Source organism: Azolla caroliniana, unplaced genomic scaffold, assembly GCF_043228905.1.
Source record: "Azolla caroliniana isolate FFs.n. ecotype wild unplaced genomic scaffold, voAzoCaro1.0.p SCAF_1, whole genome shotgun sequence".
NCBI lineage: Eukaryota > Viridiplantae > Streptophyta > Polypodiopsida > Salviniales > Salviniaceae > Azolla > Azolla caroliniana.
In genome coordinates this window covers 35,705,367-35,719,157 of record NW_028230436.1, presented here as the reverse complement: position 1 = coordinate 35,719,157, position 13,791 = coordinate 35,705,367, and the positions used below count along the sequence as shown (strand labels likewise).

Sequence of the window (13,791 nt, the reverse complement as noted above, 5' to 3'; positions counted from 1 at the left end):
AGCCGCCGTCGGGGAGCTCTTAGCTCGTCGCGCCGAGCGGGGTCTTGCACAGGAGGCCGAACCCAAGCAAACCCTAAGTGAACACGAAGGGGGAGAAGAAGAAGAACCTAACTCTAAACCTAACGGTATACCCTCTATTGCAAAATGGGCAACCCCTCCACAAAGGGCGATCCCTTCCTTTTATAGAAGAAGGAGAGAGATGCGTTACAATGTGGGACAAATCCCGACTTTCATGGGATCGTTTGTCCCGACTTGACTACTCTTCGGCGCCATAAAGGCGCCCTCGATATTCACACTAAATGTACATGGGTGCGTACACACGCTGCACCCCGCTGATGTAGCCAATGTTTCCCGGTTTTCGCCTCTAGCCGAAATTCTTCATGACACCGCTTAAACTGAATCGAACCGTTTAAACCGTCAAGCCGCGGTATCGCAGTTCGGCGATTGTTACCTGTTATTAGAAAAGTTAGGACATTTTTGTGGTCGAAACTTTGAAGCAGATATATTTCATCAAATCAGGGGAGGACACGTGTCAGGCCACGTAGGCCGTGGTGGTTTGGCACGTGGACAAATCGAGCTTCGCCACGCGTCGAGGGGGCCAGCAGAAGGCGATGGGCGGACGACGGATCTGATGCTGTTCGATTAAATCCAGTTTTTATAGAAACTTTGAAGTCCGGATCTTTCAGAAAAAACAAAACTAAACAGCGCGCACAGACAGACAGACAGACACTCACGCACTCTATCTCTCTCTTCTCCCACTGCACAGAAAAGCTCGTTCTTGTCGCCATAGCCGCCATTTTCCTGCAGACAACAACAAGCTTTCTCCCCTTCTTTGTTTCTATTCCTTTTTTTTCCCCTTTTCACTTCCTCCTCTTTCCCAAGTGCTCATCTCAGGAACCTCTTTCCATTCCTACGATAATCATCAAATAAGAAAATCAGGAAGTTCCCAACCGGGAAGGGGCGTGGGGGTGGGTCGAACCTCTCGTTTAGAGAGAAGAACCCCGGAAGAGCTCTTCGTTATTGTACATATATCACAGAAACGTCTTGCCAGCTCCACCTACCCTCTCTTATTCTACCGCATCCTCCTCCTTATGGTGTTCATCTTTCGAGATTCAATATAGCTCCTCCTGCGACCTGAAAACGGTTGTGAATCAGTAGATCGGTAAGCTTCTGAAAACCTTTTGAAGCTTTCTCATCACTACTTAATTTCTTGCTTTTCCGTGACTCATCTTCAAGAAACATGAACATGTCTGTGAATCCTTCGTCTGATAAGCTCTCGAGCTCAAGAAAACTGCAAATTGTTAAGCTGTTTGCAGGATTTCTTTGTACGATATGATTCAGCTTGAATGGAGAAGCTGAGAAGAACCAGACCAAATGTATGAATATTCTCTTTCTATATGAGAAAATTCAGGATTTATACATAATTCCATGCCATTATCTGCATGGATCTTGAATGGAGAAGCTGAGAAGAACCAGACCAAATATATGAATATTCTCTTTCTATATGAGAAAATTCAGGATTTATACATAATTCCATGCCATTATCTGCATGAGAGAGAAGATTAAGTAACCACTTCCAAAGGAGAGGGCAATGATGAATTCAAATGATAGCGAGTGCTCAATTCAATCGTTGTGATGGACAATAAAATCTCTCAGATTTTCGAGAGATCGTAAAACTAAGCTGAATATCTCTAGGACTAACCTGAATGTCTCTAGGAGCTGAAGCAATGATCCTAAAACAATTCCTTGGTCATAGAAGCGCTTTTTCATTTCAAACCGTCTTTCAATGAGATCCTTGTGGCCTTATTTGTACCTTGCGTTTTCCACTTTATTTTCATCCCATAAATGCAGACCTCATTTGTTGCTCCATAGGAACTTTCTTTAAATTTACTCTGTCTGCGTATATAAGTCTGTTGAAACTTTTTAATATGCAAAATTGGGGGTAGGAATCACACTTCGTTGATTGCCTTGGTTTGCTTAAATTAGGAACTATTTTCTTGCTCACAAAGTGATCGATTTCTTTCTAAAACTTGCTGAGGAAGTATGTATGTGGAATGTCTTTCTCTACTCTCGTATGTATTTGTAAATTTATAATATTTAGGATTCAGATATTGTACAAACATTTTCATCCTGGAGAAGCTTGTCCAATGGCTAGATCAGTCTATATAGAAACATATATACTACATATACCACATAATTCGGTTGCTGAAGGTGTTCGCATATACCTTGTAATGTCTTCACATTTCGTCTGTTGGAAAGGCTCATTTTGCTCCTTAGATACTGGTTTTTTTTATGTAAATGAGTAATAGTTTGACTAGTAAGAGTAACAGCATTTAAAAACTGTGCATCATGTTCTGTATGATCATGTGACTGGTCTGTATTTTGTGGGAAAATATAATGATAGTGAAAATTTTATTTCATTAATCTTTTGCCAAATATCGATGTTTGTTACCTACACCTTTAATAACACTTGAATGCAATGCTTTTTGACTTTAACTGTGTCATTACCTGATTGGGATACGTTTGTAAACATGTCCATTGTGTCTTTTCTGTTTTTATTTCTTAGTTTATTGCTTGGCTGCTGACCATAAAGGGATTGTAAGACCCTAGCAACCTAGAGACACTCTTTCACGCACATTTATTCACAAGCAAGGGGTGCTGGCAACCTAGGGGCATACGCTTGTATTTAAACACTAGTCAGGAGAGAGAGTACCTGCCCTTGTATTATTTATGCCATCTCTTAAGATTCTCTAGTTTATCTACACATAGCTCCTGACTAAGGATTTAAACATTATTTTTTCTCTTTGGCTTAACTTCAATATATCCTTGGATGGGGGTGATTTATGTATAGAGAAAATGTGTGCGCCCCCAATTGTCTGACCAAATACGTCCTTTGGCTTAACTTCAATATATCCTTGGATGGGGGTGATTTATGTATAGAGAAAATGTGTGCGCCCCCAATTGTCTGACCAAATACGTCCTTTCTCCATCTTATCTCTGATTCATCAGTCTGTATGGTTCTTGTGGAGGTGAGTAAATGTGTATGTTTCATTTTCTATATAGACTGATCTAGCCATTGGGCAAGATTCATCTAATACCAAACATTGAACTCAAATTTGTATTGCTTTCCTTTTGCAGAAAATGGGTTCTACACAAGTGCTGGCGAAGTTGTCTATATTAATCCAGATGATTACGTCAAGTGCAGAGAATGTTTGCTTAAACGTGAAGAATTGTCAGACTTTGGCAGCAACTATCCAAAATCTAGCATGTGTGGTAAACGAAATTCAGGAGGATGAACTTCCCATTGTTGGAGGTGCTATTAACGTGCTTGAAGGATTGGAAGCTGCTCTCAGTAGAGCAAAGAGTCTTATTTTGAGATATGGGAGTGAAACAAGTAGACTGTATGGGGTAATTAATCTTTACATTTATTATACCTGTGAATTTCCCCCTTCAAATTTAGTTAGATCTTATAAAACACAATATAATACAGGTCTTAAGAAGGCAGAGACTTTCCCAGAAATTTAAGCTAGTTGCATTGGAGATATCAACTCATTTAGCTTCCCTGCCTTTGGGAGCACTTCATCTGACCACAGAGGCTCAAAAACAGGTTTGGTTGAGGTCCTAAAATATGTAGAACATATGTTGGCATGAGTACAGATGTAAAGAAATTATCGAATTTTTGTTTTAAAATCTTATTATGATGGTGTTTGATCTACGTTTTTCTCCCTGATGCCAATTTTCTAAAATTTTGTAATTAGGTAGAGGACTGTATCTTGGAGCTTCGTGAAGTAGACTTTGATACAGGTGGGGAGGAAGAGCTAATCTTCGACACAAATCTGATTCTTAAGGAAGTCAAAGATGGGGTCAAAGTTAACCATGAAAAACTTACAGACCTGACTTCCAGATTTAACTTGAGCTGTAATCAGGATATATTGCGAGAAGTGGCTCTCCTCCAAAAGGAGAGAGATATTGTACGGATGGAAAGAGATAAACATGAAGAAGAATTTATCAATCAACTTCTTATCCTAGTGACAAGAATGGAGGAAGATTTAGCTCAACATACACAGGCTCAAGTTGAGTTCGGGGGGATACCAGTTCCATCCGACTTTCGATGTCCATTATCTTTGCAGTTAATGTCTGACCCAGTAATAGTTGCTTCTGGACAGACTTATGAAAGGGTATATATTCAACAGTGGTTGGATCAAGGAAACACTACGTGCCCAAAAACTAGGCAAACTCTGAGCCATACAAATCTAATACCAAATTATACAGTTAAAGCTCTCATTGCAGGCTGGTATGAAGCAAATAAAGTACCATTTCCCCAGCCAAGTAAGCTAAGTTGTGTGCCAAATCCAAAATTGGCATGTGGAACGTCATCTTCTACAGGTGTGTCTGGTGTGTTGCCTGAACGTGAATGTAAACCACGAATTCCCAACAGTCTGCATATTCAAGTGGAAAGGCACTTGCCAGAGGATTTTAATGGTGGTAATGTGTATACAATGTCGGGCTGTAGTGGAGCATTTGAGAATTTCACTCACACGAATTCTAGACATAGTACCTGTAGAGGAGTAGATCGATATGACCATTCGACTCACTCCCACAGCCGAAATACATCAAGCTGTAGCATTGGGTCGAGTACAGATGATGCTTTGTTTAGTTCAATGTTCAATGATAACAGCACCGAAGTGTTAAGGCAGCCTAGTGAGGGACCATCATGTGATGACACTAAAGGAGATGTACAGAGATTCTCTATTTTCTCAGGATCAAACAGGTTGACTTTCTCGGGATCAGTCCGAGAGCGGAGTCACGGCCCAGCAAAGGTGGCTTCATCTTCAGCAGTGAATGACAACAATGAAGCTGATGCAAGGGCAAACATCTCACAACTAGTTGCAGATCTTGAATCTGATTCTATCGATGTAAGGAGAAATGCGGCTACTTCGTTGAGGCTCCTTGCAAAGCACAGTGTAGAAAACCGAATACTGATTGCAAACTGTGGTGCAATAAAGCCATTGGTTTCACTACTCGACTCCACCGATCCAGATACACGAGAAAATGCAGTGACAGCTTTGCTTAATTTATCTATCAACAACCAAAACAAGAATGAGATAGCAGCAGCTGGTGCTATTGATGCTCTGGTAAGGGTGCTCAGTGTGGGAACTCCTGCCGCGAAAGAGAATTCAGCAGCCACTCTTTTCAGTCTCTCTGTGATGGATGAAAACAAGGTAGCAGTTGGGGAATCTGGTGCAATACCCCGACTAGTGGATCTCTTAATACATGGATCCCCTCGTGGCAAGAAAGATGCTGCCACAGCTTTATTTAATCTTTCCATACTCCATGAGAACAAGGCAAGGATTGTGAGTGGTGGAGCTATCCGGCCATTAGTGGAGCTTATGCTAGATCCAGCTGCTGGAATGGTAGATAAGGCGGTGACAGTGCTAGCCAACCTTGCGACAATCACCGAGGGGAGGAAGGCTATAGGAGAGGAGGGTGGTATTCCTGCGCTTGTTGAGGTAGTTGAGATGGGGTCCCAGAGAGGTAAAGAGAATGCAGCTGCTGCATTGTTACATTTATGTACAAAAAACCATAAGTTCCGAGCCATGGTGTTACAAGAAGGGGCAATTCCACCTCTGGTTTCACTCTCTCAATCGGGTACACCACGTGCAAAAGAGAAGGTAAATACGTTGCCTATGTTGTGAAATCCTTTCTTTGCGTGTTTGATTGATCTACTTTACCTGAACAAAAATAGGAAATGTTTCAAATTTTTGTGCCTGCAATAACCTTAAATCTATTAAAATGTAGACTTCTCAAATTTCTTTATGGTAATGACTAGCTGGTTATGTGGCAGGCCTCTTCTCTTCTACGCCACTTCAGAGAGCAACGGCAGGCTGTACTTGGAAGGGGTGTGCGAGAGAGACACGTGGAACAACATCTACCTTCCCATCCATATGTGTAGCACATGCGCACATGTACGCATATGTATATATGATGGGCTTAGGTCTTAAAAACATGTAATACCATGTCCTCGCATTGTGGGGTGTAGCATCCATTATGTAGCATTTGGATTGTATCCTGTATCCTGTTAGTAACAAGACCTTCTGAATGGACAACTTTGTTTGTACTGTTCACCTTGATTTATACCTAATTTCAGGAATTTAAAATATGTCAAGGGAGAAATATTATGATGTTTAATGTGAGGTATAACTGTGCATTATGAAAATGCTCACCAAAATTTACAAAGATTTCTCAGGGGAAGGGGTAAGCCTTACAAGCATTTTATATTGTTCTTCTTTTGTTGAAGCTCACATAGGAGCACATACAATAATTGTGGGAAACGAAGACGTATTGAAATAGCGAACAATGTCTATGGATAAGAAAAAGAATAGGACCACTATCGAGGAAGTAGAGATATCCAAATAAAGAGAGGTAAGTGTCTTTATGCAAAAATTCCATGAGTAACTTGGAATTTGAACAACAAAACAAATATGATAAACTCTTGCATATATAACTCAAACTAGATTGGATCATTAGTCTCTTGTCTTGCCTTGCTACTCTACTTTTGTGTTAAATTCAAGGCAATTTGGGTTTGCATACATTATATCTTATTAATCAATGGCGTGTTTTCTAATATGAATGAAGATTCCAAGATGTGCCTTGGCTTTTTATGTAATATCACTATTTATACCAATTTGGTACTAATTAGCTCTAGGAAAAAACATAGTAGTATTAATTAATTTTAAATTTGTGATGAACTTTTGATTAATTCTCAGAATAATAGAGGAATAATGCCAAAAATTTCCTCTAAAATTTTCAATATTGAGTATATGTAGATGAACAATTCTTTGAATACTAACGTGTTCACACTTGTGCGATATCAACCTATCAAACAACTAAAGTCAAACCCGTTACCAATGCTCGACATTTTTAAGGTTGATGGTGACCTCACATAGTATCCAATATTAAAATGGTAAGCAAGAGAGATTTGCCATTCCATCTCCATAAAATAGAGCGACCATGAAGTTAATTATTTACAAAGAGCTTCTCCCTCTATATATGTGTGCAAGAGTTGTACATTTAGGATAGGGTTCCTACCCAAATGATATGCACAATAAGGAGGGAGGGGCTCACAAACTAAAAAACTCGAGACCTTCTTATTTCATTTCTTCAAAAATCCAATGATAAACATGATGCCATTGTAATGTTGTCCTATTGTCATGGGGAGGAACATCAATCCCTTCGAGCATGTTAAGTAATATGCACAATAAAATAGTTCAGGTTTCTAAATTCTATTCACAAGGTATCGAACTAGGGACATTACATTGAAAGGGTTGGCCGATGGAGATAGAAGGGAACAAAGATGAAGTGTGTGCATGTGGTCAGGACCAAAGAAAGGCATGTATGTACTATGTAGTAGGATTTACCATTTATCAAGGGAATGTGAACGGTATAACAAAAACATGAAATTTTTGATTGATTTGGATGGAGCCCTTCGAGTCGTTGCTGCGGCCATCCGACTATTCATTCCATGGCCAAATGCCCCCCCCACCATTTATCAAGGGAATGTGAACGGTATAACAAAAACATGAAATTTTTGATTGATTTGGATGGAGCCCTTCGAGTCGTTGCTGCGGCCATCCGACTATTCATTCCATGGCCCAATGCCCCCCCCCCCCCCCCCCCCCACACACACACACAGGCGCTGTAACAAAAGCATGGCGAAGCAAAACGCAACAGCAGCCATGGCGAAGCACACGGCCCAAACGGCCACAGCCAATCGATCATCCGCCGAAAACGCAAAATCCGCGATGGAGGCAGTGGAAACGGCAACCGAAACGGTAGTGGCAGAGGGAACGATGTCTCTAGCGCTGCCAGTTGACCTGGGATCTAACACGATCATTCATGCTCTCAGAACACGTCATGGAATCGTAAGCACCCTACCCTGTCTTCTTCTTCGCTGTAGTTAATTAAAAAGTATGAAAGAGATGTATTTTAAAATGCCAAACACCAGATAGAGACCACATAGGAGATTACATCCGAAGATGTTGCCTCATATTTAATGACAGCAAACCATTATAACCATAAATAAGTTAGCAGAATTGCATACGATACCAGGGAATTTTGTAAGTGAAACATTCTGAACTTAATCGGACTAAAACTTCAGCCTTTGAGAGAACCCCAATATTGGCCGATGTGATTGTCCTCGGAGGTCAAACATGGCCTATGGAATTAAAAATAAAACATTTTTCTTAGTATGTGTGGATGTGTGCAGTGACTCTTGAGTTTTAAGAATCATGACCATTGGAATGAAATTGTGACCGTGAGAGAAATGTGCCTACAGTTGGGACTGAATTGACAATGTGTTGAAAGCAGAGATTTTAGTTTTGTCCTCAAAGGTTAAATATGACCTGTGGAACCAGAAGTGAATCATCCTTACTTGGAGTTGTGTGGTGACTCTTGATGTTCAAGAATCACGAACATTGTAATTAAAAGTGCACATTATGACTGTGAGAGAAATGTGTCTATGGATGGAATTGGATGGTCAATGTGTTGAAAGCAGAGATGGGACCAAAAGTGAATCATCTTTACATAGTATGTGTAGAGAGAGAGAGCCAATTGGGGTAGGGTTGAGGTGGTTATGCCAATTATATGTGTTAACATCTGTGAATGTGAGGATTTGACCCAACTACCTTGTATTGACTGCCTAATAGGGTTCAGGTTCCCCCCAACCTTTGGAGAGAGAGAGAGAGAGAACCGATTGAATTATGGTTAAGGTGGTTATGTCAGATGTTTGGAGCTGTGAGGCCATAAGTTTGATACACTGATGTGGCATGTAGTTTAGGAGAAAGCTATGCACGTGATAAATATGTGCCAAATTCATTCTTTGAGTCCGTAAACTTGTATTTTGGTTGCCTTATAGCCTACCACTATGGTAAGCCCATTAACAAAAAATAGAAAAGAGAGATCCTTTTAGATGTTATGTTTATTGTTCGCAAATGAAAGCAATGTAAACACTGGATGTTCATCATGTACTTTTATGAAATGCTTCGAGAATGTATGAAATCCTAGATCTTCTAGCTATTATAAAACATTTGACAAAAGGGTTGGTTTTTACATCGAGCATCTTAGTTGGATATTACAGAAATATCAATATTTTGCAGTCAATAGATTTGTTAACTAAATGCTTCCTATCCATTGCTTGAAGCATCTTGCAAAGAGCATGCTTGGATGCTGGATGATAATGTGGGTAAAGTAACTGACCTTATCTTGATTTTATTCTCAGATGTTTCCAATGACTGAAATAGGGTCTGTCATCTTTAATGAGAACCCTTCAGCATTTTTGAAGGTATTATTTTTATCACCAACTATATTGGGATCATTGAAGCATTAAATAAGTGCTTGTAATTGTAACTAATAAAAATGAGGAATACAGCATCGTACACAGCTGACAATAAAAGCTGATTTCTACTCAGGAACTTAGAAAAGGAAGATACAGTAAAATTCATACAGATGATACCAATGTCCTAAGAGCTCTAGAAAAGTTAAATTTACCCACGGAGTCCACCATTTATGCAAGTGTCACACTGCTTTCTCCTGAAACTTTGGAAGAACTTCTAAATGACAGGCGTAAGGTACTGTTTACAATCATGTTGTCTTTGTAGTTTTCTTTTTTTAGACACAATGAAATTACTTGAATGAATGTATCTACTATTTATGACCACCTGATCTTGGCTTCTGCGACTAAATGTGAACTCTGTCAGTCAGTCACTGCCCCACAGTCCCTATTTTAATACTGTTTATTTATGTGGTTTATATTCGTGGATAAAGTCTCCTCCTGATATTACTCAGTATGTTGATCAAAATAAGTAAAAGAGGTTCTTCTAGGGACCTTAAGAATTCTTTGCTTGCAGTTTCTGTTTGATTTAGAACCTCTTGTATTTATGCATGACTGTAACTTTTGATCTTGAGGATCTACTTTTCCTCTTCTTTCACCTGTTTTCCCCCATTTGTCTTATTTTATTAGCTGTAAGCCTTCACAATGGCTGCTACGTCATAACGTCCTCAGAAGTGGTAAAATTGATGAGGGGTTGGTTGGTTTAATGAGATTCCACCTTCTCCTGATATTGATGGCATGGCATTTGTGTGAGACGTGCCTAAGGTGAAGAGCTGTTATTTCGTTTTTATAATTTCATATTCTTGCATATACAGAAATGTTCTGTATACTGATCCTAGTAATTTTCACAGTTTGATTTAGTACCCATACTAAAGGTTGCTTTGATGCGAATGGTAACTCAAGAATCTGCAATTTTGATGGGACAAGGAAAATATGAAGATGCCTTAGCACTTGCTCTTGATGCAATAAAACGGGGTCAGAAGATATTTTACCCAAAAGCTTCTTTGCAACTTGTTCCTTTATATCTTCTTGGAATTCAGGTAATTGCTTTTTTGAAACCCTGATTTAAAATTCAGTCCATAGTGCATTCTTTATCACTTCCTTTATTCACGTTAGGCTCCACCTTTTCATCATCACAATTAAATTAAATAATTTCCATTATGATTTCTTTCACATCCTTCGTTGAATTTTTCCATAACCTTGTTGATAGCTCAGTTTCACGCTTCTTATGTTCCGTTGATAGTGCATTTGGATTTTGTATGTTTTAGGGTTAGGGATGACAATTATGATGATAATAGGGTAGTGATAGGGATGGAGATGGTGAAGATGTTGAGAAGCATTGAGGGGTGGGGGGTGGTGCCTAGAATGGCTCCACCCCCCTCCCAAGGGGGTTCAACGTAAGGGAAGAGAGAGTGAAAGAGAGAGAGAGAGAGAGAGAGAGAGAGAGAGAGAGAGAGAGAGAGAGAGAACTATTCCTTCCTTTTTCATTCATTCCCCATAAGGGGTTAAATAGTTACAAAAGGGTAGATACATTGGGGTGCAATTCCCCTTGACCATTCACACCTCCTCGTATCCGTCCACATCCACACATGTCTGCATGTGTTTTCATACATATCTACTCACACTCACAATTACACTTACACATACACACATACACATTAACAACATTGTAGTATTCGACCCTTGCTCATCACACTCTACATCTCCCGTACATCCTGTACGGTAACACTTCTTATGTTCCGTTGATAGTGCATTTGGATTGTCACTACCTGTGGATAGTTAGCATATATGTCGGAAATGTGTGAGCAATGACAAGCCTAAGCCTTCAAACCGTGAGCAAGTGAGTGGAAAATCACTTCTCACCTTCCTGAAAAACACAATTCATGAATGGAACCACAAACAAACCCTCTAAACAATCATATGAAACTAACTAGTGTAAGAGCAAAACCTTCGTCTGTTCAAGAATGCACTTTCTTAAGCTGTTTGCAAGTTTGAATTGGGTAGTTTTTCACCATTTAGATCAACTAGGGTGAGAGCAAAACCTTCATCAAGCAGGTCTTCATTTATGTCAAGCTATATTAGTCCTTGTTTGTCATGCTTCCCATAATTATTTCCCCCATCTTGCTACACATGATTCTAATAGTATCTAATTAACAGGTAGAAATAGGAAAATGTTTTCATTTGGAAAGTCATACTCAAAATTATATTGATTTACAAACAGGATGCTTTCTTTACATTATTTTCTGGCTTGGATATGTGTGAGAAATATACACTGACACCTCTTTTTTTAGAAAGGTGTGTTTATCACTAGGTAGAAGTGCACAATGTGAGGAATTGCTAGGAATTGCAGCATGGCTGTTTATACAAAGTCCAGTGAGTGAAGAAAATTATGAAATGCAAGCTGAAATCTGCCGACTCTTTGGACAATTATATGTACTTCAGGTGGCTAAGAAGAAAAAGTTCTGTATTTTGACAACGTGATCTGCATTTTATTTCTGTCCTTCAGATGAGCCTTTATGTATGTTAACGTTGGCTGTTTATCCAGAATAAATTGGAAAATGCATCCCAAGCATTTGCTGAGGAAATCTACTATGTCTCAATGAAGCATGGTGTTCTAGATATACGCACAAGTATAGGTTTCTATAACATCTTCAAAGTGCTTAAATCTCTGGTAAGCAAGGTTATCAATATTCTTTATTATGTTGGGGATCTCATTCTTCTAGAAGACCGTGCATTCGATAGGTTTTCCTTTTCTTGCTGCCTGATCATAAAATCTGTCAAAAGCCTAGGAATCATGCAAAGTGATGTACACGAGAGACATTTTTAACTAGCGTCTTCTCTTATGGAAATACAACTATTTCTTTGGATGCTATATTATAATCTATATTCCACGGTATCTTTTTTATGTCACAGGGTAGAGTAGAGGATTGCATGGCTTATGGACAAGTGGTTCTTGATATATGGTTGCTCACAATGGGCGGTCTTGTACTTGGAAAAGAGAAAATACCATCTAGAACTTTTGAGCATCTGATGCCTGAGATTACTCCAAACTTGAAGAATGCTGTGGAGAACATCCATTGGGTTCATGTTCAGGATGTTGAATCCATGTTTGAGGTGAATGTGTAAATTATGTTCGATTACTTTGCTTAATGACAGTGCTATTTAATAAACTTCACTTTAACCACCAGTTTAAGAGTATATCTCTAGAAGGTTATCTAGTGTTGATCCTTAATGACATCAGGTTACTTAATGACAACCGGTTTTGGAGTTATCTCTGTAAGATTTAAATATTGATCTGTAAATTGTATATGAGTTTATTACATGCTAATGTATTGACCATCATCCTTGTTTTCTGCTGTTTTGCAGGATATCTTAGAAATGATGCAACAAAATCAGGGAACAAATATGAGTGAGCTCTTTTTGACTTTTGGGTTGATATACTTATATCATCAGAACACACATTTGGCCTTGACAAATTTGATCAAGGCAAAATTGAGCTGTTCAGACACTACCAAGACAGAAATACAGGACATGATTAACAATGCATTAAACATGGTCCAGCAGGAGCCGAATAACGAATGCACTACCAAATTCAAAAATCAAGAAGAAAATGCATGAAGATGAGAAAATGTTATGAAAGAATTTGTTGTAATAAGAACCAGCGATGCTACTGTAACACATCTAGAGTTTAAAGTACTTTAATGAACAATTCAGATGTAGAGACAAATGTAAAAGCAATTTTCAAGAAATGAATATGTATATATTTCAAAACCCAGTAAGGCCTAAGCAATAAGTGGTTATATGTTTTATAAGAGTAACAACATTTAAACCGAAAAGATCGTTTACATATTCTCTGAATTAGTCCAATCCACTTGTACAATCTTCTTTAATTCATATCAAAGTTCATATCATTCTCATGGACCAACAACTCTTGGGAGGAAAGCATAATCGTTGAACCCAAAAAAGGTTGGAAGTGATATTAGGTAGCCTTCCAATTGGGAACGGGTGGGCAATTTCCATTCTTGTTTATCATATTATGCAATTGATGAAAGTATACATAACCGCATACTATCTCAACGTGGTTTAATCATGGGCCTTATGTGGATATTCTATTTTTGAAGTCAAAGTAATGACAATCCTCAAATTAGACGTGTTAATGTATTGTCCCATGAGGTAGTGAATGGTTGTTACATTGTCATGTTATTAGAATTCAGAACATTCAATTTTAGTTTCTTGCGACCAAATCTTTGATGGTAGATAAGTAATTGCAATTGCTGATATTCAATATTTTCTTCAACTCAAGGAATAAATGTATGAAGCAATAGTTTCTTGCAATTTAGATGTTAATGTAGAGAGAACCTTGTTTGAAAAGTTCCTTAAAGGGATCACATGTTTTAAAGTCT

General features: G+C 38.8%; 2 protein-coding genes across 6 annotated transcripts; both read left to right on the top strand.

Annotated features, from left to right (window-relative positions):
• Positions 1 to 732: 732 nt before the first annotated feature.
• Positions 733 to 6,252, top strand: LOC147870179 (U-box domain-containing protein 4-like). 2 transcript variants are annotated; one of them, XM_087337675.1, is made up of 6 exons: positions 733 to 1,162; positions 1,274 to 1,376; positions 3,139 to 3,408; positions 3,491 to 3,607; positions 3,759 to 5,672; positions 5,846 to 6,252. In XM_087337675.1, the coding sequence occupies exons 2-6, from the start codon at positions 1,347 to 1,349 to the stop codon at positions 5,951 to 5,953; spliced, it is 2,439 nt and encodes an 812-aa protein (XP_087193801.1). In that variant the 5' UTR covers positions 733 to 1,162; positions 1,274 to 1,346; the 3' UTR covers positions 5,954 to 6,252. The 2 variants fall into 2 exon arrangements, with proteins under 2 accessions (XP_087193801.1, XP_087193808.1); XM_087337682.1 differs by lacking the exon at positions 1,274 to 1,376.
• A 1,453-nt stretch (positions 6,253 to 7,705) lies between these two features.
• LOC147870178 (uncharacterized) lies at positions 7,706 to 13,202 on the top strand. Of its 4 annotated transcripts, XM_087337645.1 has the most exons (8): positions 7,706 to 7,922; positions 9,278 to 9,340; positions 9,468 to 9,626; positions 10,240 to 10,428; positions 11,684 to 11,830; positions 11,934 to 12,059; positions 12,302 to 12,502; positions 12,755 to 13,202. In XM_087337645.1, the coding sequence occupies exons 1-8, from the start codon at positions 7,710 to 7,712 to the stop codon at positions 13,004 to 13,006; spliced, it is 1,350 nt and encodes a 449-aa protein (XP_087193771.1). In that variant the 5' UTR covers positions 7,706 to 7,709; the 3' UTR covers positions 13,007 to 13,202. The 4 variants fall into 4 exon arrangements, with proteins under 4 accessions (XP_087193771.1, XP_087193785.1, XP_087193778.1 ...); XM_087337659.1 differs by lacking the exon at positions 9,468 to 9,626; XM_087337652.1 differs by lacking the exon at positions 11,684 to 11,830.
• Positions 13,203 to 13,791: the final 589 nt, after the last annotated feature.

Excerpts from the sequence above, each read along its gene's own strand:
- LOC147870179 (XM_087337675.1), top strand. The coding sequence starts at position 1,347 with ATGGAGAAGCTGAGAAGAACCAGACCAAAT. Across the intron at positions 1,377-3,138 it reads TGAGAAGAACCAGACCAAAT|AAAATGGGTTCTACACAAGT; the intron begins GTATGAATATTC and ends TTCCTTTTGCAG. Across the intron at positions 5,673-5,845 it reads CACCACGTGCAAAAGAGAAG|GCCTCTTCTCTTCTACGCCA; the intron begins GTAAATACGTTG and ends GTTATGTGGCAG.
- LOC147870178 (XM_087337645.1), top strand. The coding sequence starts at position 7,710 with ATGGCGAAGCAAAACGCAACAGCAGCCATGGCGAAGCACACGGCCCAA. Across the intron at positions 11,831-11,933 it reads GACAATTATATGTACTTCAG|AATAAATTGGAAAATGCATC; the intron begins GTGGCTAAGAAG and ends CTGTTTATCCAG. Across the intron at positions 12,503-12,754 it reads ATGTTGAATCCATGTTTGAG|GATATCTTAGAAATGATGCA; the intron begins GTGAATGTGTAA and ends GCTGTTTTGCAG.